At 44.9% G+C, this 25267-nt stretch overlaps 1 protein-coding gene across 4 annotated transcripts in view; it reads right to left on the reverse strand.

Annotated features, from left to right (window-relative positions):
- Positions 1-25267, reverse strand: part of brf1b (BRF1 RNA polymerase III transcription initiation factor subunit b) — a 330710-nt gene that overhangs the window by 131726 nt on the left and 173717 nt on the right. For all 4 annotated transcript variants that reach the window (XR_005946273.1, XM_041214348.1, XM_041214350.1 and 1 more), the window contains 3 exons: positions 19269-19418; positions 15155-15248; positions 1405-1531 (listed from right to left, as the gene is read on the reverse strand). Coding sequence is in view for 3 of the 4 variants with exons in the window: in XM_041214348.1 (XP_041070282.1) it covers positions 1405-1531; positions 15155-15248; positions 19269-19418 (371 nt within the window). In the remaining variant the exon portion in view is untranslated. The remainder of the gene's footprint in view (positions 1-1404; positions 1532-15154; positions 15249-19268; positions 19419-25267) is intronic.

Raw genomic sequence — 25267 nt, forward strand, 5'->3', positions numbered from 1 at the left:
TTAGCACACTGAGGATTATTTAGCAAATGTCGACCAATCACGGAATCACATCTAATGCTGGAGACTGTGTTTTGAGTTTTGCAAGTACAGGCTGGTTGGGTACGGTCTGTGCCCTGCCCATTGTGAACAGTAGCTGGGACATGCTGTTTGATACGATCCACCAGCCTTTGGGATGTACGGCCAACATAGCTGCCATCACAAGAACAGAATTACCTGGAAAAACTCAGCAGGTCTGGCAGCATCGGCGGAGAAGAAAAGAGTTGACATTTCGAATCCTCATGACCCTTCAACAGAACTGAGTATCAGTTTTTCCAGGTAATTCTGTTTTTGTTTTGGATTTCCAGCACCCGCAGTTTTTTGTTTTTATAGCTACCATCACACTGGCACTGAAATTCATATACCAGATTATTCATTTGTGTGATAGGCGGAACATCTTTTTGGCCTGAGGGCAGCATCCTGTTAGTGGCGAATACCACTCGTGTTGTTACTGCATAGTAGCAGCGTGAAACAGCTAGCTTCACCTGTTGCTTAAATTTTTGAGATACCTTGCCTTTTCAGGGTAATCTGAGGTAGACTGGGCACTTTTCAGGGTCATCGGTGACCATCACTGGTGCATTCTTCAGAGTCCACTTGCCAACCAAGCAGCACTCTCTTCACATGCAGTACAAACTGTCACTTTCCCCTTATATTGGTATTCTTGCAAAGTGTCCTGATGACTGCAAGACAAAAAAGCTTTGACATGTCTCTTTCTCTCAGCAATGAATAAGGAGAAAAGGTTTCCTGCGGCAAGAGGGTTGGAGACAAGAGGACGCAGATTTAAGATCATCTGCAAAAGTATTAGGGGAAGTAAGGATATTTTACGTAGGATATACACGGCACAGAAACAGGCCATTCCATGCCGATTTCATATGCAGCAACTTGTCATGATCTGGATTCTGTTGCCTGATAGGGTGGTGGGAAGCAGATTCAATAGTAACTTTCAAAAGAGAATTGAATAAATGCTTGAAAAAGGAAAAATTTGCAGGGTTATGGGAAAGAACAGGGGGAGCAGATCTAACTTGATAGATGTTTCATAGAGGCAGCATGGGAAAAACGGGCCGTCAGGGATTATCTTAAAACATCTGCAGAAAAGTCTGGTGTTGATGTTAGATGAAGTGTTGACCAGACTTGGCTGAGCTACGGTCCCATGATTGAACAGCTCACACACAAAGAAAGGCACTTGGGCGAGATACTTGAGGAGAATTGTTCACTGGGGAACCATACCCCACCGAGGGCCAGCATCTTCAGCAATGAGGTAAAGGAAAGTTGTAAGATTGGAGAAGGAATTAAAAATAAGTTTGTCAAAGACACCACTCTAGTGTCCTGCTGTATGTCCCCGGGCCTACCAATTATTGACAAGGTTACCTGTTGTAGTCTAATCTTTCTTTTCCCCGCTGTGAACGAAGGTGGGTCACACTCTTCCTCCAAATCGATCTTCATAAACTCATCGATTGTTAACTGGCTAGTTGGCGTTTCTTCAAATTCATTCAGTCTACAACACAAGTCAAGAAAACCTAGCTGAAAGGGGTTCACGTGATTCGTAATTACATACAACACATCTAAACACTGACATCAGGGAAGTCAACTTAAACCAACATGGATTTCTGCAAAAGAACGCTACACAAATCATGGTGATAATTCTGTAACTTTCATTTACCCTAAATTGTAAGCTACCAACAGCTGCAAAGTTAACCTGTTAAATTGCCAAGTTAACAAGAGCCATCCATGCCTTTCAATGAGGGTAGCAATAACTGCCCCATACCCCTCAATAATGAGGTGATAATTGACACCCTGAGATATCTGCGCACCTCTAATTCTGCCCTCTTGCACATCCCCAATTCTAAATGATCTATCACTGATGGTCAGGCCTTTAGCTGCCTTAAGTCCTCAAGCTTTGGAATTCCCTTCCCTTCGTGGGGAGGCAGTGGCATAGTGGTATTGTCACTGGACTAGTATTCCAGGGCTCCAATCCCAGCATGGCAGATGGTGAAATTTGATTTCAATAAAAAAAAAAATTGGAATTAAAAGTCTAATGATATCCATGAAACCATCGCCGACTGTTGTTAAAAAAACCCATCTGGTTCACTAATGTCCTTTGTGGAAGGAAATCTGCTGTCCTTACCTGTTCTGACCTACATGTGACTCTAGACCCACAGCAATGTGGTTGACTCTTTAAACGAGGGCAATTAGGGATGAGCAATAAATGCTGGCCTAGCCAGCGATGCCCACATCCCATGAATGAATAAAAAAAAAATCTTCCTCTCTACCTCACTTGCTTCCTTTAAGACACTCCTTAAAACTTTCCTCTTTAACCAAGCTTTTGGTTATCTAACTAATATCTCATGATGTGACTTTGTTTTATAATGCTCCTGTGAACCACTTTGGGACATTTCATTATGTTAAAGGCACTCTATAAATATAAGCTGTCGTTGCTGCACAACTCACTGCTGAGCGGGAGTGTAGCTGATCCTCTCTTACCCCTTCCCCACCCTCTTAACTGCTTGTGATGAGTGGGGTTGTGATGAGTGGGGAAGTCTCAGCAGGAGTGTGATGTAGCAAATGTTGAGAAGGAAAAAATCGAGGGCTGTAGTGATATTAATGTTAATTATGGTTTGTTTTCCAAGGCAAACATAAAAAACTTAGTACCCTTAAAGAAAGAGACCACCGGGTGAAGAGGAGGCTGGAAGAGCCCATGATGTAATAACCATACACAGACCAAATGGAACAGGCCTGACGGAGTGAACAACTCTCCCTCTCGTTACAGATTGCTGCTTCACAGCTCAAGCCCGCAGTAACATCCGGACTGACTGTTTGAAGTGGGAGGAATGCGGATATAGGAAATCAACGAAAAAAATTTGCAGGACTATCGGGAAAGTGCAAAGGAAGTAATTGAATGGGTCTTTCAAAGAGTGAGCACAAGCAGGTTAGCCTCCAATGCTACACGACTTTTTTAAAAAAATTCCATTTTATGGGATGAGGGCATCGTTGGCTTGGCCAGCATTTATTGCCCATCCCTAACTGTCCTTGAGAAGGTATGAATTTAGACAGTATCCCATTCCTGGATGCACACTCGTACTGATATTAGGATTTGTCTCCATGAAGAATGTAAACACAACTACATTTGGAACGTTGAAATAAAACTAGATATCCACACATCATCATTTGACCATTTCTAAAATATTGGCCAGGATTTTACAGCCCCTTCTGCCCGGCGGGATATTACAGTCCCGCCAAACTGCATGGAAATTTAAATGGCTCACCACATCCAACGGGGGAGACACGTTGCAGCAGGGCCATAAAATCTTGGCCATTAAGTGCTGCAAACATATTTCTGGGCAATGAATGCTTTTCTCTCAAGGTTAAATGGGTTGAAGAGTATTCACGGAACAGTAAAGTCAGGTTTAATATCCCAAATGTCCTTTCCAACACTGCTGTCTTATATTCCCACATTCATATGCAGACCTGATTGGGGATTCCCCTTCATCATGGTTGACAGGGCCCTGAATGGTGGCCATTCCATTTCCCACACCTCTGCTCTCACCCCTTCCCCCTCCACCACCCCAGGCAATGATAGGGTTCCTCTTGTCCTCCTCTCCAATCCCACCAGACTCCTCATTCATTGGATCATCCTCTGCCACTTCCACCATCACCAAACACATCATCTCCTCCCCTCCCCTTTCAGCAATCCGCAGGGACCGTTCCCTCTGGGGCATTCCTTAGCCACCCCCCTTCCCTTCCCACAGCACCTCCCCATGCAAGAATAGGAGATGCAAAAGCTGCCTATTGTCTCCTCCCTTCCCGCCATCCAGTGATTTACTAGTAGACCTTTCAAGCTAGTATACCATATTCACTGCTCACATTGTAGACCCCACTACATCGGGAAGACGAAATACAGAAAAAGCAACCACTTTGCAGACTGTCTCTGTTCAGTCCACAAGTGTGACCTGAAGCTCCTGGTCGCTTGTCCTTCTAACTCTCTGCCCCACTCAGGCTTCTCAGTCTCCAACCTCCTACGCCAGATCAACAAAGCTCAACAGAAGCTTGAGGAACAGCTGCTGCTCTTTTGACCAGGCACTTTACAGCCTTCTAGACTCGAGTTCAACAATTTCAGATTATAATTCCTACTCTTTTGGATGGCAGCTGTTGGTAATGATTCTGCTATTCCCATTTACAACTCTTCTAGACACTTATTTTGTTTCTTTACTTGTCCCATTATCATCTCTTTTTGCCTTGCTCCCTTTTGTCATTGAATCTCTCCTACCTTCCACTTCTTTTGTTATTTCTCCCCCTCCCCCTCCCCTCCCAACTTTTCCTCCTGGCTTCAAAACTGTTACATCTCCAAACACTCCCAGTTCTGATCTGAAACATTAACACTATTTCCCTCTCCACAGATGCTGCCTGCCCTGCCGAGTGTTTGCAGCACCTTTGGCTTTTATTTCGGATTTCCAACATGTGCAGTACTTTGCTTGAGTTAATCCCCCGTGTTCTGGCCAATATTTAGTCCTCAACCAATATTCCTAATAAAAACGGATGATCTGCTGATTACTACATTGTTGCTTGTGGGAGTTTGTTGTTCATAAATTGCCTGCCGTTTCTCAACATTACAATAGCGACTACACTTCGAAAGTAGTTCACTGACTGTTAAAGTGTTGTGGGATACCCTGAGGCCATGAAAGGAGCTACAGAATTGCGAGTCTGTCTTTTTTTCCTCAAAAGGACAGGGGACCAAAAGCTCGATCAAAGAGGTAGTAGGTTTTAAGAAATGTCTTGTTTTAAAAACACTCATGCAAATGAAGTCAGGCTTGTGAGCGGAGCAAGGCCACATCTCACAAGACTCATGTAGAATATTAGCAAAAGGCACAGAGAACAGCGAGAGTGGATCAAAAATCACTACGTTCAAAGCTGAAATTTATTTCATATAATTTTAATGAGGCCTCAACGGAATGCTTCCTTCTGTCAGTTTTTCACTGTGTTAACACCAACCTTGGCAAATGGCATTTCCACAGGTCGTGAACCCACTATATATTCCTTTTCTCTATCTGCTTTACAACCACTGTAAACTCTGCCAAGCAAGATTGGAGGAATCTGATGTGCTAAATTTGGATCACAGAGCCCATAAACTGTACCATTTTAGTTCAACCTCCACATAGTCCTGATAAGGAACCTCAAACAAATAATATATTGAAAAAAAATTCCCCTGTACAAATTCTCCTTTTATACTCTACATCCTAAATGCTTGAAAATGAGTATTTTAGAAACTCCTCAACTCCAATCTAATACTCCTTTCAGGCCTACCAGGACAAATTTGCATTTTTTTTCAAAAAAACTTATTTGCAAGCTTTGGCTCAGTCATAACACACACTATTCTCGGATTTCTGGATTCGAGCCTGACTCCAGGGTTTAAGGGCATTATCTAGGCTGTCATCCCAGTGCAGCGCTGCATTCTCAGAGGTGCCATCTTTTACATGAGGCCTCACCTCCTTGTATGAGTGAATGTAAAAGATCACGTGATCTCATGGCAGTATTCAAAGAGGAACAGAAAGCTGTCCTAACCAACATTCATCCCTCAGCCAGCACCACTGAGAACAACTGCAAATGTCACGCCATTATTTAAGTGAAGAGGGAAAAATCTGGTCATTACATCCTGTCAGTATAGTGTCAGGTGTAGCAGAGACAGTGACTGTCACAAATAACAGCTGATCAGAGGGAGTTGGTATGGATTTGTGAAGGGTAGATCAGGTTTGACTAAACTGTAAACATACTTCTAAGGAGGTCACAAGCACACTGGCTAGGGGAAGGTCAATGGGTGTTATCTAAATGGACCTCCAGGAGACAATCGACAAGGTTCCTTACAAGGAATTACAAACAGGATGAAAGTACACGTAATTGGAAGAAAACTTATGACTTGCATTGAAAATTGGTTGGGAGGCAGGAAAAATACTCTGATTGATAGGAGGGGGATACGTGGTGGTCCCCAGGGAGTTTTCTGAGGTCTGCTTTTCACCATTTACATTAAAGACTTGGATGAAAGAATGGGGAGTTGTATATCCAAGTTTGCAAATGACACTAAGTTAAGGTGGTACAGTAGTTTGACAGCAGGAAGTTGCAAAGAGAAATAGACTAAGTGAGTAGATAGAAGTAGCCTATGTAGTCCAATGTAGGGGAAGTCTGAGGCCATTCACTTTGAATCAGAGGAGGATAACTCACATTAGTTTCTTAAAGGGGAGAGACTATAAGAGCTGTGCAGGAGCAAAGGGATTGAGGTGGCCATACACACAGACCACTGGTGCACAGACACCAGAAGCAATTAAAAAATTCAATGGCACGTTGGTCTTTTTCCCAAGTATAAAAGGGAGGGAGTGCTTCAACTGTAGAGAGCATTGGTCACTCCCCACCTGGAGTAACTGTGCTCAGGAAAGATGGGATGGCCTTAGAGGGGTGCAGCATAAGAACTAGGAGCAGGAGTAGGCCATTCAGCCCCTCGAGCCTGCCTTGCCATTCAATACGATCATGGCTGATCTCATTTCGGCCTCAACTCCAATTTCCTGCCCTCTCCCCATAACCTTTCAATCTGTTACTAATTAAAAATCTGTCTCTCTCATAGATTCACCAGAATGATACCAGGGCTAAAAGAGTGAAATTATTAAGTCAGGTTGGGGTTTGTTTCTTCAATTTAAGAATGCTGACGGGAAAGGAAAAGACTTGGTATTTAAACAGCACCTCACAACATCCTAAAGCACTTAAATATGATAAAATGGTGTCGAAAGGGTAGATACAGAGGAACTATTTCTTCATATATCCATATGGATTGCAGCGGTTCAAGAAGACAGCTCACCACCCCTTTCTGATGGGCAACTAGGGATGGTCAATAAAGGCTGGCCTAGCTAGTGACAGTCACATTCAATGGACGAATAATAAAAAAAAAATGTGGCGGAATCCAGAACAAGGAGGCATCGTCTTAAAATTAGAGCTGGACTATGTCGGAATGAAAATCAGGAAGCAATCTTCACACAAAAGAGGAGCAGAACTCGAGAACACTCTTCCTCAAAAGGCTGTGGATGCTGGAGGTCAACTGGAGCTTTCAAAACCGGGATCAATAAGTTTTTGTTAAGCAGGTGTATTTGGAGAGAGGTAGGTATAGAGATGAAGTACAGCTCAGTCACGATCTAATCGAATGGTGGAACAGACTTAGTGGGCTGAATGGCCTCCTGTTCCTATATTTCTAAATGATCAATCAATTCATTTGCTGTTGGCAAGGCTTTGCAAGCAGCTGCCACAAAACCCAAAACCTTGATTGTAGAGTACTTTGAGACAACTTGAGGATGTGATATGGCGCCATATAAATACACAGTTCTTTCCCTAGCACAGAAGGTGGAAATAACAATAGAAAAAGTAAACAAACAGAACAAAATTCAGTGCATGATTATATGAGAGCGAGAATTTTTAATTTAGTTTTAAGAATCTGGAAATAAAAAGCTGGTTAAAAGCATGTGTCAAAATAAAAGCTGATTATGGTGTTATCCGATTGTTGTGAAAATGGAGCAAGGGTCGCAAATGTGCTTTAGGAATGGAAACCTGCCTTCTTTACCCAGTCTGCTCTATATGCGATTGACTCAAATAAAAATGTTCAACAGGTCTGCCAACACCTGTGGAGAGAGAAACAAAGTTAATGCTTCGAGTCCAACATGACTCTTCTTTTATGCGGTTGACTCAAGTGCCTTCTAAATTGGCCTAGGCGAGATCCTCAGTTGTATCATACCAGACGACTGTAGGAAAAAGTCATTATCATCTCAGGGCAACTAGGGATAAGCAAATAGTGGCCTTGCCAGATATCCTACAGGTCGAGCGTAAGCAAACAAAAGATAGATCAGGGCTCAACAGAGGAGGATTCATGCCTTAACAAGAGCCCCAAGAAATGGGGGCAATAACATAACGGTTATGTTACTGGACGAGTAATTCAGAAGCCTGGATTAATGTTCCAGAGATACAGTTCAAATTCCACCACAGCAGCTGAGCTATTTAAATTCAACTAATTAAACAAATCTGAAATTAAAAAGCTAGCATCAGTAATTGTAACCCATAACCCTACTGGTTGTCAAAAACCCACTGGTTCACTAATAACTTTTAGGGAAAGAAATCTAACATTCTTAGCCAGACTGGCCTACGTGACTCCAGAACTACAGCAATGTGGCTGACTCTTAACTACCCTCTGAAGTGGCCGAGCAATGGCCTCAGTTGTACCAAACCACCATGCTTTTCCTCGTTTCAAGAAGGCAGCTCAACACCACCTACTCAAGGACAATTCGAAATGGGAAATATACGCTGGCCTAGCCAGGACACCAGAACCCATGAACAAATAAAAGAAATGAGCTCCGAGAGCCAGAGTAATTCCTTCTCCTCCTAATGCAGAGCAGGCAAGAGGAGGGCTGAGAAGGCGGGAAAGGGCTGCAATGGGGAAGTGGCCTCAGTCGTCGTGGTCCACCATGCCGCTGAACCCAGCCACCAACCGCAAGACTGTGTGGAACCCGGCTGTGCACAGGAGGACCCACGCCTCCGTCAGGCAAAAAGCCCCGAGGCGATGGGGGTTTGGCAACAGGGGCAGGGCTGTAATACCTGAGGCCCCCAGCCAAGATTCCGCACACAGGCGGTGGATGTGTGGCGGTCGTCGGGCACCTGTGCCGGGACAGGGGTGCCTTTTGGCAGCTGCACCTGAGCAGTCCTCTTCAGGATACTCTCTGCTCACCCCGGAATGGGAGGGGGCTAGAAAAGGTGCCCCAAAATAGGCTGTCCCATTTCTCCTGGCTGGGAAACTGCACCCATCTCCGCGATCGAAACAAGAAAAAAACGAAACTTCGGAACCTGGGATGTAAGAACGCTTGCTGACAACCCAAAGAGTGACCGCCCGGAAAGACGAACTGCCATCATGGCTCGGGAGCTAATGAACCACAACATCGACGTCGCGAAACCCGGCTCGCTGGGAGGGGCAGCTGCCGGAGAACAGTGGAGGATATACCTTGTTCTGGAAAGAGATGTCAGACCGTGACCCCCGCAGCCATGGAGTTGGTTTCACCGCGAGGAACAGAATAGCTGCCGCGCTCTCCAAACTCCCCTTGGGGGTCAATGAGAGGCTGATGACCCTACATCTGCATCTCAGTCATAACCAATGCGCCACTACCATCAGCGCAGACTTTAGATTCTGACCACGAAGTAAAGGAGAGGTTCTACTCCAATCTCGATGGCATCCTTGCTTCTATCCCCAGAAAATGACAAGGTTGTCCTTCTAGGAGATTTTAACATCCGAATTGGACATGAGCATGAAATCTGGAGCGGAACTATCGGCAAGAATGGTGTGGGGAAGGCCAATGCCAACGGCATTCGACTCTTGACCAAGTGCGCCCAATAAGGTCTGATGGCAATGAACACAGTCTTCTGCCATAAGAACCAGCTCACGACCACGCGGAGGCACCAGAGGTCAGGGTATTGGCACCTCCTGGACTAAATCATTGTCCGAGGCAGACACCTGGGGACATGCTTGGCATGAGGGCCATGAAGTGTTCTGAATACTGCTGGTCGGACCATCGACTTGTGTGCTTGGTGATGAACATCTGCCTGGCGCCAAGACACCAGAGGACCCAAAAAGCTATCTGGAGAAAGCTGAACGTTGCAGTATTAAAGGACACGGGACTGTGGGAAGAGTTTTAGGCCCAGTTGCACAGTGCACTGGAGCAAGCGCCCACCACTGATGCCATTTCCTTCCAGGCATAGTGGGAGCAACTCAAGTCCTCAATCCTAGACACCTGCACACAGGCTATCAGGTTCATGCCAAGACAGAGCCAGGACTGGCTTGACGCAAATGACACCACGATCCGTGATCTCCTCAAGTGGAAGCGAGCAGCCTTCATTGCCTGGTAAAGTCATCCACATACCCGGCGAATGATGGCAGTGTACCGCCAACTGATGGCTGAGGTCCCGCGACGCATTTGAGGCATGGGAGAGCCAACTGGTGGATGGAGAAGGCACACGAGATTCAGGCCGACGCCGAGCAGCATGACATGCGCAACTTCTTCCAGGCTACCAAGACGATCTATAGACCCTGCTTGACTGGACAAAGCCCTCTCCGATCACAGAGCTGCTCCCAGCCCCTCAACGACGACGTCACCATCCGTCAGCGTTGGAAGGAGCACTTTGAACTGCTCCTCAATCGGGACTCCACCGTATCAGGAAGAGACCCCCCCCAGTCATCCAGTTGCTGAGGAGACCCGGAATCCCAGTGTGGCTTCCAACCATCCTGGGGTACTGTGGACATGGTCTTTGTGGCTAGACAGAACCAGGAAAAAAATGTCAGGACAAGGCTCCTCGCCTTCATCGCCCTGACTAAGGCGTTTGATTCTTTAAATCGTGAAGCTCTATGGATCGTCCTCCAACGCTCTGGTTGCCCGTTGAAGTTTGTCACCGTCCTGAGACTCCTGCAAGACAACATGGCCGCTGTATATAATGTATATAGTATTTTGGAAAATATTTTTCTTTTAAAATAGAGGTTTAGTCTGCGGGCGTGTCTTAATTGGATTAAAACCAGTTAGTCTGGGTGCTTTGATAGGTACTAGTTTTGAAATGTAAGAGAGATAGCGTGCATTTGGATTTTTTGAACAGAGCATTCAAGAAGTGGGGTGAAAACTGACGCGTTTGTAGCAGCTACCAAGCAATATGTTTATATTACTAATAAAATTGGCACTATGAAAGGGGTTTCATTGTTAAAAGGTAAATTTCAAAGAGGTTGTTGATACAATGAGAATTTGAATTCAATCAGTGGTGGTAGGTATAACTTCAGTAGTTTTTGGGTGTGCAGAGCAGAGGTAATGTGAGATCAAAAGACTGTTGTAAGCCTCCAACTGGCTCCACAGTGAAAGAACCTCATCTTGAGTTCGTAAGGTGAAAATGTTTTGCCTGGTGTCTGGTTAAGTCTATGGGTTGCTGTTGCCTTAATGGAGATTAGTTTGGAAATTTGTTAAAAGTTATGATAGTAGCAATTGTAGCCAAGTGTATATATATTTTAACATGTGTAAATTAATCAAATGTTTCAATTAGTTTAATGTAAAACCTCAAGAGCTGGTGGTCTGATTCCTGAATTTAGAGTCGCATCTCAAACATACCACTTAAAATTATAGGTTATGACAGTTGTTTAAAGCTTCCCTCTGGGATTTTTAAATAATTCCGCTTTACCAACTGCATCAGTCATAACAGCCACCACCGACCCGACTGGAGGATCTGAAACCGATACCTTTCACATCTAGACCGGGATCGAGCAAGGTTGTTCACCACCTTGTTCACTATTTACCTAACCACCATTATCCACTTCATCTGAGATGACCTACCACCTGGCGTCAGCATTCAGTATCGTCTGGACAGGAAGCTCTTCAACCTTGCTGCTTCCAGGCAAAAACAAAACTCTCTCCCATGGATAACCACGACCTTCAGTTTGCGGGTGACTGCTGCGTGATAGCTCACTCTGTATAGAACATGCAAAGAACGCTTGGCCTTTTCAACACCTCGTTGAAGAGGCTTGGCCTGCTCTTAGACATTGCCAAAATGAAGGTCCTTCACCAACTTTCCCTGGGCCAGTTGAACATCCCCTGCGCCATCCAAATAGATCGGGTGTCTCTGGAGTATGTGCAGCACTTCCCTTATCTTGGAGCCACCTCTCCCAAAGGATTATCATCGATAAGGAAATCCAACACCGAGTCAACTGTGCCAGCGCTGCCTTCTTCAAGCTGAGCCAACGAGGCTTTGACAACAGGGACCTACGCAAGTCAACAAAGGGTCTGGTTTATAAGGCCGTTGTGTTGGCCACCCTCCAGCGAAACATGGACTACCGACGCCACATTAAGGTCCTTGAGAGCTTCCATCAGCGAAACTTGCGTTGAATCCTGGGGATCCAATGGGAGGACCACCAGACTAACATAAGCGTCCTGCATGAAGCTGCGCCTACCAGCACTGAAGCCCTGCTCCTGTGGAACCAACTCCAGTGGACAGGCCATTAGATCCAGATGCCCGAAAACTGCCTCCCTCGGCAGGTCCTCTTCTCACAGCTCTCTGTTGGCCAATGCTCAAAGGGCGGCCAAAGGAAAAGGTATAAGGATATGCTCAAGGTCGTCCTAAAGCACGGAGGCTTTAACACTATTGACTGGAAGGAGAATGCAGCCAATTGCTTGGCATGGCACCATCTGGCCCAACAAGGCACAAGCCACTTTGGGCTCAGTGACTCAGAACGGCAACAGGAGGAGAAGGAAGCCAACCCTGGGCTGCGATTTCCACTCACCTGTGCAACAATGTGCTGCCGCAGTGGAAGAACATGTAGATCCAGAATTGGGCTCTTCAGTCATCTCACGTCTCACCGAGTCTGACAGACATCATCGCCAACGAATGCTTTTGAGGTTTTGAAGCATTCAGTCTTTCAGATGAGAAATTTAAGCCAAGATTCCATCTGCCTTCTCAGGTTAACATAAAAGATCCCAGATCACTATGACAAAGAAGAGCAGAGGAGTCCTTTCCAATATCCTGACTAATATTTATCCTCCCAATCAACATTGCTAAAATACAGATTATTCAGGCGTTTACTGTTCGTAGAAGCTTGCTACGTTCAAATTACCTGCTGCATTTCCTACAACAGTGAATACACTTTGAAAAGTACTCCATTGGCAGTAAAGTGCTTTGGGACCTGAGAGCCTCCAAGTGGCTTCAGTGGTCAGTTCCGGTCATTGTCGAGTGGGCTCTGCACACGTATGGACATTAGGTACGGATTGGACTTTGAAAAAGGCGCTCACGCCAACAGAAACAATTGTCTCCTAATCTATCATAGCTTAGGCTGAAGGCAAAACATTACATGGACAGGCGACTGAAGCTTCTGTATTAAAGTCAGTGACTGTACACTGAGGTACGGAGGGAGGGCGCATTTGTATAGTGCCTTTCACCACCTCAGGACCTCCTAAAGTTTTTGAAATGTACTAAAAAAAAAGCAAGGGAGTTCCGTTCAGTGTTCTGGCCAGCATTTATCCAACAATCGACATTAAAAATCCAGCTGGTTTCTCATGGTCTAACACTCCTGACTAGGCTCATGCAGGAGCCTCTCTCTTTGGGGAAAGCATCAGTGGAACTGTATCCCAGCAAGAGTCAGCACCTTCAAGAGGTTAGGACAGACCAAGGGAAAATAAACACACAAATTGCATATGAAAAGACGATGCATTATACTGTTAGAAGCAAACCTTCAATCGAACGTGAACTCTTCTGGCCTCGTATTTCTGACAGGTTTTTAACCAGCTGCAGTTTTCCATAGGGACCCATTAAAAAGGCATTTGCCAGCATGCATCATAACCCCTCCCCCAACATACATTGGGAAAGAAAAGAGAAATACTGGAGGCTACTTAAAAAAAACCATCGACTCATGTCAGAAAGAACATTTAAGAATTGCCCTAAAGGAAAACACATCTGTTCAGCACCACAGTGAGCACTTTCATTTTACAGGAAGATATAGATACTGGAAGGACTAAACGCTGAACTATCATCTCTCTGGCTTCAGACACGACACATTTATTTATCATAAAAAAAGACAGCATTTCTATCGTGCCATTCACAAGTTCATGATGCCCCAAAGCGCTTTACAGCTCACGAAGTACTTTTTGAAGTGTAGTCATTATTGTAGTGTAGGAAATATGGCTGCTTGTACCCTGCAAGTCCCCACAATAAACAAATAATTAAATGCCATTGACCTGAAACATTAACTCTGTTTTTCTCTCCACAGATGTTGTCAGACCCACTGAGCATTCTCAGCATGTTCTGCTTCTAATTTAAATGACCAAATGCTCTTGTTTTAGGTGTTGACTGAGGGATAAATAGTCAAGACACCCGGGACAACTCCCCAGCTCCTCATCTTCTAAAGCATATCAAAAACCCTTTCAGTGTTCCAAGGTTGTAAAAGGAGCTATTTAAATGCAACCTCCTCTTCATTTCTCAGTGAATATAGCAACTTTATACACGCGGGCTTCATTCCCCTATTCATGTCATATGCAGCTGGCAACCTGAGCTGTAGATCAGGAGACAATTGTCTTTGTTAGTGTGACCACCTTTTGCAAAATCCAGTACTGGGATGAGAATCAGGGCATGTTTCAATCCTTTTTTGTTTCTATCAGCAGCAAAGCGTGTTTAAAAAAATAGATGAATGCACCAAAATAACTAATGGGCAGCGGTAACAAAAACAACACAGATCTTTGGTGTCTCATTTACAGTTTGAACATTTCTGGCCGGCTCCCTCCATAGGCAGATTTAACTCTTCAAATTCAGCAGCTGACCTTTGTTGGAGTGAAGCTTCAAAATCTCCTGCACCGTCAAATATTGCACCCAAGTGTGAGCCTCGACAGTGATTGGAACCAGGTTATTTGCATCACATTCCAGCCTGATCTCTCCCCAACCGGCCACAGACCTACACTATCAAGAGCAATCACTGGTTAATGATCAGGATCAAAAATCCAGCTCAGTGATTCCCACCGAAGCAGAGTGTCACTGAGTTCAACTGCAATGCTCTCACCGCTAGTCTAGCTGAGATCAGCTCCCTCGTCACAGATGGAGGTTAAGCTGACCTTCCCAATCTGTCTGGCTCATTGCCACACTGGGTAACAGCAGCATTTTCGTTAGAGAAATAAAAAAATCTCTGCGCCGTTTCTGACCAATTACTCAACAATACAGGTGACTAAGAGCATCTAACCCTTATCCCACTCAGCTGAGAATGTTCAGCTACACAGGCCACACCTAATTACCTACCAGTAATGTGCACCAGTCTTGTATATGATAGGCATCCTCTCACTCACATGCACTATGAGACAGCGTCACGTATCCGCTTGAGTTTAAATAGTTTGCGTGCATGTGTGGATATTTTGGGAGGGCAGACCTAGACTTGGATGTGATGTCCTCAATTGTCGCACAGCCTACCTAGGTTTACAAATGAAGAATGGGGGAAGTGTCAGAAGACAGCTGACTCCTGTGGAAGCTGTCAACACTTACAGAAGAGAGAAGAAAATAAGACCAAAAGAAACTGATGAAAAAAGCATCACACATTCAAATTCACCTTTTCCTTAGAGTTGACTCACAGACTTTGACCACGCGAATGACCTCTTTCACAGTCCGTCTGAAATCGTGCATTCTGGCAGCAACCAACAAAGCTGGAAAACACAACATCAAAACTCAGTCCCAAAAGACTGCTGGGAAAACCTCATCCAGACATACGAGCAGGGGTAAACAGAGGCACAGACACGAGAGAATCACAATTGCAAGGAGACCAATGCAGGCAACTTCAAATGAATTGAGATGAAGTTTCCTTTAAAAAAGGGAGCAGAAACATTAAAACAGAAACCAAATTGAGTGAGTCTTACTCCAAATAAGTGGCAGTGCACAGCCCTGGATACACAAGCCTATTAACATGCTACTTGACACCAGGCAATGTCCATTCGCCCTTCAGGGAGAGGAACGAAGGGATATTTAGCATGTTGTCAGAGCTCTGCAGCTCCACTCAAGTTGACTAGAGAATTGCCCATTGGACAGCAGTGATGAACTGTTCTCAGGGTCACATAGGATTTCTCCTTCACATAGGAAGGGGGCCAGGTCTCTGCTGTTTCAGCATGAGCCACATTAGATACTTGGCAGGTTGAAATTTGTGCACACAAATTAGAATCTTTATATTCTCAGGTGCACAAAGTTTTGATATGTCAACATGCTTCTGAATCGGATACCACAAATGATTCAAACAGCACTCAAAGTATCTAAGCAACCACACAAAAATGTATTCCATTACCTTGTCCTGTTGTAGTCTCTGGGTCTAAGCACAGAACTCTCCCCACTCCATTGGGAATTAGATCTGCCTCTCCATCAAAGCACCAAGAACAAAAGCTCAATGGCAAACTGTGGGTCAAGATAACAATCTATTGCCCCATGGCTCCAAAGCACTGTGCAGCCACTGGCACGCTTCACTGCTTCCCTCAACTTTCCTCCCTCTTCTCCCACTTGTGCTGACTATGGCTGGGATACAGCTCAACAGGTGCCTGTCACCTTCCAATATCTCCTCCAAGCAGCCAGTCTTCCTATGTGAGTGTTACTAGGCTATTTGACTGCCTGGGGAGGGCATCACATGTACCTGCCCTATCCTGCATACACACATGCACTTCCCGCTGCAAACTGAGAATGACCAAGAGCACCCGCTCTCGGGGCGGGTTTTCTCCTCTCTGGACCCAAAGGTGCCGAGACTGCTAGCAGCTGACACAGAATAGCCTAGAGATTGAACCTGTTGCCTTGAGGCCAGTACAGTTCTCTTATGCTGCGATTGTGTATCAGAGATGGGAAAAGCATAGAATCCTGGGGACGAGGTCTCTCAACCATCGCAGAATCTGCAGGGTGGGTACGACAGACCAGCTGGACTTTCTTCAGAATGCCTCACTTTGTTCCAAACCATTTAATCATCTGTATCATCTGTCCCCTGCTCACACATGTATGATAAGCACAAGAAAAATGACACATATGCATTTCCCAGCCATGCTGCTGATGTGAAACAAATTCTGGGCAATCACCGTGAAAGAGAGGCATCCAACCAGGCAGTGCTGCTTCCCCACTCAGCTTCTGGAGGACAGCCACAACAATAACCTGCAAATAAGCAGTGCCAAGCCTGTGTGGAATCTGGAACCTATAGTACACCACACAGTTTCTAACATTTACAATTCGGAAAAGGGAACTGAGAGTTAGCAATGAGTCATGTTGAACCTCAGTGCTGCAGATTAACTGCGCTTGTGGCCAGTGTTAAGATGAAGGAGGGACTACACCAGCACATGCCACTGGGTTATGGAACATTCTCTGGACATGCCTCTACTCCTCTCTCCCTGCCACAACCCATGCATCTTGAACCGATGCCATTTCTAGTGCCAATCAGTAAGAATCAAAACCAACTCCGGTCCTGAACAGCACAGCTAAATAAAAAAAATGGACCAACTACAACGTGGACTGAATCAGTGCCCACAATCCTGGCTTGCTACATAAGAAATAGGACCAGGGGTAGACAGTTCGGCCCCTCGAGCCTGCTCCACCATTCAATAAGATCATGGCTGGTGATCTTGTGTTTCAATTTCCACATTCCCATCTAACCCCGATAACCTTTGATTCCCTTGCCTAACAAGAATCGATCTGCCTCAAAAATATTCAGTGACCCCCTGCCTCCACCACCTTCTGAGGCAGAGAATTCCAAAGCCACACAGCCCTCAGAGAAAAAAAATTTCTCTTCTTGCTCATGAATACATTATAAATCCATTAATACACTACAAAGGAGGCTGTGCAAGACAGATCGTACTTACTCAGGCAGAACAGAGCAGGGGTCTTAATAATTTGAACTATTTTGCAGGGAGAGGCAAATTTCCTGAACACGGTGTGGAGGTGGGTAATTAAATAATTATATCTGAAGAACAACTTTGCCTCCCAGAGATCAGCAATTCACCATATTGTTAAAGGCAGCTTTTAACCAATGCTGCACTATTCAGCTGTGGGGAGGAGTCAGTGTCGACAGCTCCAAATGGTTGATTAAAATATTCCCCCAAGTTACTACGCGCTTGAACTTTCCATTACGATCATTTGCTTTCTGGATTTTAACATACCGTACTGTTTATAGAATTTCATAAAAGTGAATTTTGTGCTCAAGGGGAAGAATGCAAAGGCAGTGCCAAGTACAGTGCAGCTCCCTCCACTCTGCTCCAACAATACACCTCAGCCCAGATCCTACAGTGCGGGAGCTGCTATCCCCTGCACCAACACCCTGGAGGGCAGGAGGTTGCCAAGTCGGATCGGACAGGTTGGAGTTATTTTCATTGGAAGAAAGAAGGCTGAGAGGTGACTTGATTGAGGCGTACAAAATTGTGAGGGGAATAGATAGAGTGGACAGGATAAAATTGTTTCCCTTGGTGGAGAATTCTAGGACCAGGCGACATAGATTCAAGATAAGTGGCAGAAGGTGTAGGGGGATGCGAGGAGGAACCTTTTTACCCAGAGGGTCGTCGGTGTCAGGAATTCGCTGCCCTAGTTGGTGGTAGAGGCAGAAACTCTAAACTCTTTTAAAATGTACCTGGATCTGCACCTTAAGTGCTGTGAGCTGCAGGGCTACGGGCCGGGTACAGGAAGGTGGGATTAGAAAGGGCACCTGGGTGTCTTCAGGCTGGCATGGACAAGATGGGCCGAATGTCCTCCTTCTGCGCTGTAACTTTTCTATGGTTCTATTACAGTCACCAAACAGATGAAACCTTGGCCCCAGAAGCGCTGGGTTTCCCAGAAGTGAATTATAAAATTACTACATCAACCAAGCCCCTTCCCCATATACTTACTTCTTAAAGAGGACAGAGACTTAGTTACAGAGAGTGTACAACGTAGAAATAGTCGAAAAGGTCTGTTTTGGAATTTATGCTCCAGATGCACTTCCTCCTACCCTTCTTTATCTAACTCTGCCAGCATAACCTTTTATTCTTTTCTCTATCAAGTGCTAATCTGGCTTCTCCTAAAATGGACTTACTTTATTTGTCTTAACTCCTTCTGGTAGCGAGTTCCATATTCTCACCACTTGCTGCTTTCTCCTGAATACCCTACTGAATTTATTATTGACCATATCATATGTATGGCCCATGATTTTGGACTCAACACAAACCTACCCTATCAAAATAATATAAAAACAAAATACTGTGGACGCTGGAACTCTGAGGTAAAAACAGAAAATGCTGGGAAAACTCAGCAGGTCTGACAGCAGCTATGGAGAGAGAAACAGAGTTAACGTTTCGAGTCCGTATGACTCTTCTTCAGAGCTCTGCAGAGTCATACCGACTCAAAACGTTAACTCCCTTTCTCTACCCTAGACCTCTTAGGCTTCCATTTTCCAGAGAAAAGAGTTCTGGCTTGTTCAGTCTTTCCTGATAGTTATAATCTTTCAGTAGCATTCTTGTAATTGTTTTTTGCACTTTTTCCAATAGCTCTATAGCCTTTTTATAATATGTAGAAAGCAGAGTCCTCCAACTGAGGGTTAAATACAAGTTTAATATGACAGGTTTGTTTCATAAGTCAGATTTGAAGAAAGGGAGTTGCTATAAGTTTGGAGATGGAGGATGGTGAGGGGGAGGGTATGGGTGGGTGCAAGGCTATGAAGAGAGAGGGTGAGGACGTGTTACCTGCTCCGCACAGTCCAGACGGCCGCCGGCCAGTGTGCATCCAGTCCCGCTTCATCCTCTGCAACAAACGGAGCGCTGTCATAGAAACCTCATGATTCTTATCCCCAAACTCTAGCATATGCGCAAACCTTGGGATATATAAACACGGATCTGTGGGAAAAGGGAGAAAATGTTACAATGAGAAGGGAAAAGAAAGAACATGAATAGAACTTTGCCCCAACGAGTGTCGGGCACCTGTGGCAGCAAGAGCAGAAATCATCTCTGACCAAAGGCTGTCCCCCTAGGCTGCTGCCTAAAATACAGTATTTAAAATCAACTCCACAGCTATTCACTCCCTTGTGGTGAACACTTTAATCTCAGAAAATGGTTCATCTTCAAGGACTAAGAACATTCTGGAAGAGTCTGTGTTATAAAGGACACCGTTCCTTAAAAGGTTAAGGCAAGAACTCTGATTGCTTTTCTTGGAAGGGACATCCATTTCCAAGATGAGGTAATTAGGCAGTTGTAAAAAAGCTGGAAACCTCGTGACCCTGGTGGGCTGTGTACAAATGGGGTCACGTAGTAGTTTATGGCTCTGGGAAAAAAAACCATGCCTGGAAACTGTTTAAAAGTTGGTTTGGGTTTTGCTTTGAGGAGAGAAGGACCAACTGCTTGGGAAAGAAGACAGCAGCCTTTCTGCAATCCATAGCGAGTCCACAGCTGGATGTGAATATAATTTGCTTCTAAGTTGCTCTACGTGCTGGAATGGAGTATCTGCAAGTGGTCCTCGAGTCTGCCTGAAAAGCAGCGCAAGAGTCATTGATAGCGGTGATCTACAAAACATAGACACCAACTGTATAACCCAGGCGACATCTCAAGGACTCCATCATCTTTCCTTTTCCCTTGAACCATTAACTTTTAACCTTTGACAGAATTCCTCCATTTTTATTGTTTTATTTTTGCTGTGTGTGTGTGTGTGTGTGTGAGTGAGTGAGAGAGACAAACTCTTAAGGCATCGCGAAAGAGTAGGTGGTTCACTTTCATATTTTATACTGTATGTTAATAAGTTTTGCCTATTTGACAAGATTATTTTTATAATGAGCTAATAACTCTGCTATTTATTGAAAGAAGCCTGATGAAGTCTCTTTTATTCTGGGTAACAGTAGCAAAGGTAAATACTTGGCCACTTTGATGAATGAATCAAACTTTTAAACTAATGGTGCGATCTGTGGAGTAGTGGGGCTAGTCAAACTGCACACTCCTCCCATCCTGCTCGTAACAGTCTCCAGGAGCCATTTGGTTTCTGTATACCCAACATCAGATTCTGCATTTGTTAGCACATTTGCACTTTATTTCTGTTGCTGTATACTAATATTAAAAATTAAAACAAACATTCCCTGCAGTGATTGCTCTGTTATCATTTTGGAGGCAGATATTCTAATCAGTGTCTCTGTAATGGGGTCCTCAGTATCTGTAGCTTTAGGAGGTCTCTAAGCATGTTAATTTTTGTGGATCACGCACATAAATTTTTACTTTCCTGCTCATTTAACACCATTCCCCTGCTACACCTATATACAATCCACAGTGTCAGCGCTGACTCAGTAGCTAACCGTTGTGCCTGAGTCAGAAGGCCCCTGCTTGCCCTCTCGGGTGTCTCTGATGCCTTGTGCAAAATTTATCCCTGATCCAACGCCATCAAAGTAGATTATCCGGTTATTTACCTCATTGCTTTCTGTGGGAGCTTGCTATGAACACACTGACTGCCGCGTTTCCTACACTACAGCAGTGAGTACACTACAAAAGTATATCACTGGCACAAAAACACTTTACGATACAAAAACAAAAAGTGCTAGAAAAACTCAGCAGGACTGGCAGCATCTGTGGAGAGAAAGACAGAGTTAACCTTTCAAGTCCATAGGACTCTTCTTCAGCTGAGTTACACGGACTCAAAACGTTAACTCTGTCTTTCTCTCCACAGGTGCTGTCAGACCTAAGTTTTTCCAGCATTTTTGTTTCAGATTTCCAGCACCCGCAATATTTTACTTTTATCCATGCACATTACGATATCCTGAGGCCATGAAAGTTGCTGTAGAAATTGGGGATCTTTGTCTCTTTTATCCCAGCTGCATAAACATCCACATATAAACTCTGCATAAAGATTCCCTGACCACTTCCATTGGTCATCACACAGTTAGCTCTTTATTCTGAAACAACTTTGTTTAGTCACAAACGATATCCTGTGTGACTAAACAAGGATAAATGATCCCTACATGTCCTTTTGACTTGGTACTCCACAGCCTTCTGGACTCAACATTGAGTTCAACAATTTTACATTGTAACCTTTGCCTCTAGGTAGTTTTGTCTTTCTTTTGATAATTTGTTTTTTTCTCTTTCATTTGTTCCTTATTTTACATTCAGATGACTGTTATCCAGCCATTCACACCTCACATATTTTATTAACTTGTGTCATTACCACTCTCTTTGGGCTTACATCGTGACACCTTTTGTCATTTAATCTCTCCTGCCCTCCATACTATCATCGATACGACCCCGCACACCCCCTTCACTTACTGAAAACCTATTATATTTCTAACTCTTCCCAGTTCTGATTAATTGTTACACACCTGAATCATTAACTTTTTTTTATTCATTAATGGAACGTGTATATCACTGGCTAGGCCAGCATTTATTGCCATTGCAAACTGCCCTTGAGAAGGAGCTGCCTTCTTGAACCACTGCAGTCCATGTGGTGTAGGTACACCCACAGTGCTGTTACAGAGGACGTTCCACGATTTTGACCCAGCGACAGTGAAGGAACGGCGATATGTGAGTGGCTTGGAGGGGAACACCACCACCTGGAAGTTCCCATGTGTCTGCTGCCGTTGTCCTTCTAGATGGTAAGGGTTATGGGTTTGGAAGGTGCTGTCTAAAGGGCCTTGGTGAATTCCTGCAGTGCATCTTGTAGATGGTACACACTGCTGCCATTGTTCATTGGTGGTGGAGGGAGCGAACATTTGTAGATGCGGTGCCAATCAAGCGGACTGCTTTGAACTGGATGGTGTCAAGCTTCTTGAGTGTTGTGGGAGTGCACTCATTCAGGGAAGTGGGGAGTATTCCATCACACTCCTGACTTGTGCCTTGTAGATGGTGGACAGGCTTTGGAGAGTCAGGGGGCGAGTTACATGTCACAGGGTTCCTAGCCTTTGTCCTGCTCTTGTAGCCACAATATTTATATGACTAGTCCAGTTCAATTTCTGGTCAGTGGCAACCTCCAGGACATTGATAGTCAGGGATTCAGTGATGTAATGCCATTGAATGTCAAAGGGTGATGGTTGGATTCTTCGTTGAGATGGTCATTGCCTGGCACTTGTGTGGCGTGAACGTTACTTACCACTTGTCAGCCCAAGCCTGGGTATTGTCCAGGTCTTGCTGCATTTGGACATGGACTGCTTCAGTATCTGAGGAGTCATGAATGGTGCTGAACATTATGCAATCATCAGCAAACATCCTAATTTCTGACCTCATGATGGAAGGAAGGCCAATGATGATGCAGCTGAAGATGGTTGGGCCTAGGACACTACTCCACGGAACTCCTGCAGTGATGTCCTGGAACTGAGATGACTGACCTCCGACAACCACCAATGTCCTCCTCTGTGCTAGGTATGACTCCAGCCAGTGGAGAGTTTCCCCCCGATTCCCACTGGCTCTAGTTTTGCTACAGTTCCTTGATGCCACACTCGGTCAAATGCGGCTTTAATGTCAAGGGCAGTCACTCTCACCTCACCTCGAGAGTTCAGCTCTTCTGTCCATGTTTGAACCAAGGCTGTAATGAGGTCAGGAGCTGAGTGGTCCTGGCGGAACCCAAACTGGGCGTCAGTGAGTTATTGCTAAGCAAGTGCCGCTTGATAGCACTGCTGATGGCCCCTTCCATCACTTTACTGATGATGGAGAGTAGACTGATGGGGTGGTAATTGGCCGGGTTGGATTTGTCCTGTTTTGTGTGTACAGGACATACCTAGGCAATTTCCCACATAGTTGGGTAGATGCCAGTGGTGTAGCTGTACTGGAACAGCTTGGTTCGGGCCGTGGTAAATTCTAGAGCACAAGTCTTCGGTACTATTGCCAGAATATTGTCAGGGCCCATAGACTTTGCCATTTCCAGTGCCTTCAGCTGTTTCTTGATATAACGAAATTAATTAAATTGGCTGAAGGCTGGCATCTACGATGCTGGGACCTCCGGAGGAGGCCAAGATGGATCATCCACTCGGCACTTCTGGCTGAGATGAGGAGGAATTACTTTTCTCAAAGGGCCGTGAATCTGTGGAATTCACTACCTCAGAGTGCAGTGGATGCCGGGATGCTGAATAAATTTAAGGAGGAGATAGACAGATTTTTAATTAGTAATGGGTTGAAAGGTTATGGGGAGAGGGCGGGAAATTGGAGTTGAGGCCGAAAGTTGAGATCAGCCATGATCGTAATGAATGGCGGGGCAGGCTCGAGGGGCTGAATTGCCTACTCCTGCTCCTAGTTCTTATGTTTTTATGACACCTCAATTTTAGGTATGCCTGGTGCTGCTCCTGCCATGCCCTGCTGCACTCTCTATTGAACCAGGCTTGATTCCCTGACTTGATGGTAATGGTTGAGTGGGGAATATGCTGGGCCATGAGATTACAGGTTGTTTTTATCCCCTTTCCGTCCTTCTCAACCTGTCTGCAGGATTTGGCATAGTTGTCCACACCAACCTTCTTTAATACCTTTCCACTGTTGTCCAGCTGAGTGAGACTGCACTCACCCGGCTCCCTTTTTATTGATCTAATTGTAACCAAACTATCCCTTGCAAAGGCTTCTCTTCCTGCTCCTGCCATTTATCAGCCATAGCCTTGTCATATGTGAGAACAGACTGCTTCATCATCTGACAAATTACAAATGGAGCTGAATGGCAAAAGGCAGCAAAAAGCCCCATTTCTGATGTAACAAACCTACTGCAGTTTTTTGAGGACGGAACAAGCAGATAAGGGATGTAGTGTATTTGGATTTTCAGAAAGCTTTTGATAAAAGTCCCACCTAAGAGGTTAGTGTGCAAAATTGTATAGTGGCATAAATTGAGAGTTAGTTAGCATACAGGAAACAGAGTAGGAATAAACCAGTCTTTTTCGGAGTGGCAGGCAATGCCTAGTGGGGTACCGCAGGGATCAGTGCTTGGGCCCCAGCTATTCATATGATTTGAATGAGGGAACCAAATGTAATATTTCCAAGTTTGCTGATGACACAAAACTAGGTGGGAATGTGAGCGATGAGGAGTATGTTAAGAGGCCTCAAGGCGACTTAGACAGATTGAGTGAATGGGTAAATACATGGCAGATGCAGTATAACATGGATAAGTGTGAAGTTATCCACTTAGGCAGGAAAACCAATGGCAGAGTATTATTAAAATGGTGATAGATTGGGAAATGATGATGTACAAAGGGACTTGGGTGTCCGTGTACACCAGTCACTGAAAGCAAACATGCAGGGTGCAGCAAGCAGTTAGGAAGGCAAATGGTATGTTGGCCTTCATTGTGAGAGGACTTGAGTACAGGAGCAAGGATGTCTTACTGCAGCTGTACAGGGCCTTGGTGAGACCACACCTGGAGTATTGTGTGCAGTTTTGGTCTCCTTACCTAAGTAAGGATATATTTGCCATAGAGGGAGTGCAGCGAAGATTCACCGGACTGATTCTTGGGATGGCAGGATTGTTGTGTGTGGAGAGATTGGGCTGACTGGGCCTGTATTCACTGGAGTTTAGAAGAATGAGAGGAGATCTCACCGAAACGTGTAAAACTCTGACAGAGCTGGATGGACTGGATTCAGGGATGACGTTTCCTCTGGCTGGAGGGGAGGAGGGAGTCTAGAACAAGGGGTCACAGGATACGGGGTAGGTCATTTAGGTCTGCGAAGAGGAGAAATTTCTTCATTCAGAGTGGTGAACCTGTGAAATTCTCTACCACAGAAGATTGTTGAGGGCAAGTCACTGAATATAT

Source organism: Carcharodon carcharias, chromosome 20 (genome assembly GCF_017639515.1).
Source record: "Carcharodon carcharias isolate sCarCar2 chromosome 20, sCarCar2.pri, whole genome shotgun sequence".
Taxonomy (NCBI): Eukaryota; Metazoa; Chordata; class Chondrichthyes; order Lamniformes; family Lamnidae; genus Carcharodon; species Carcharodon carcharias.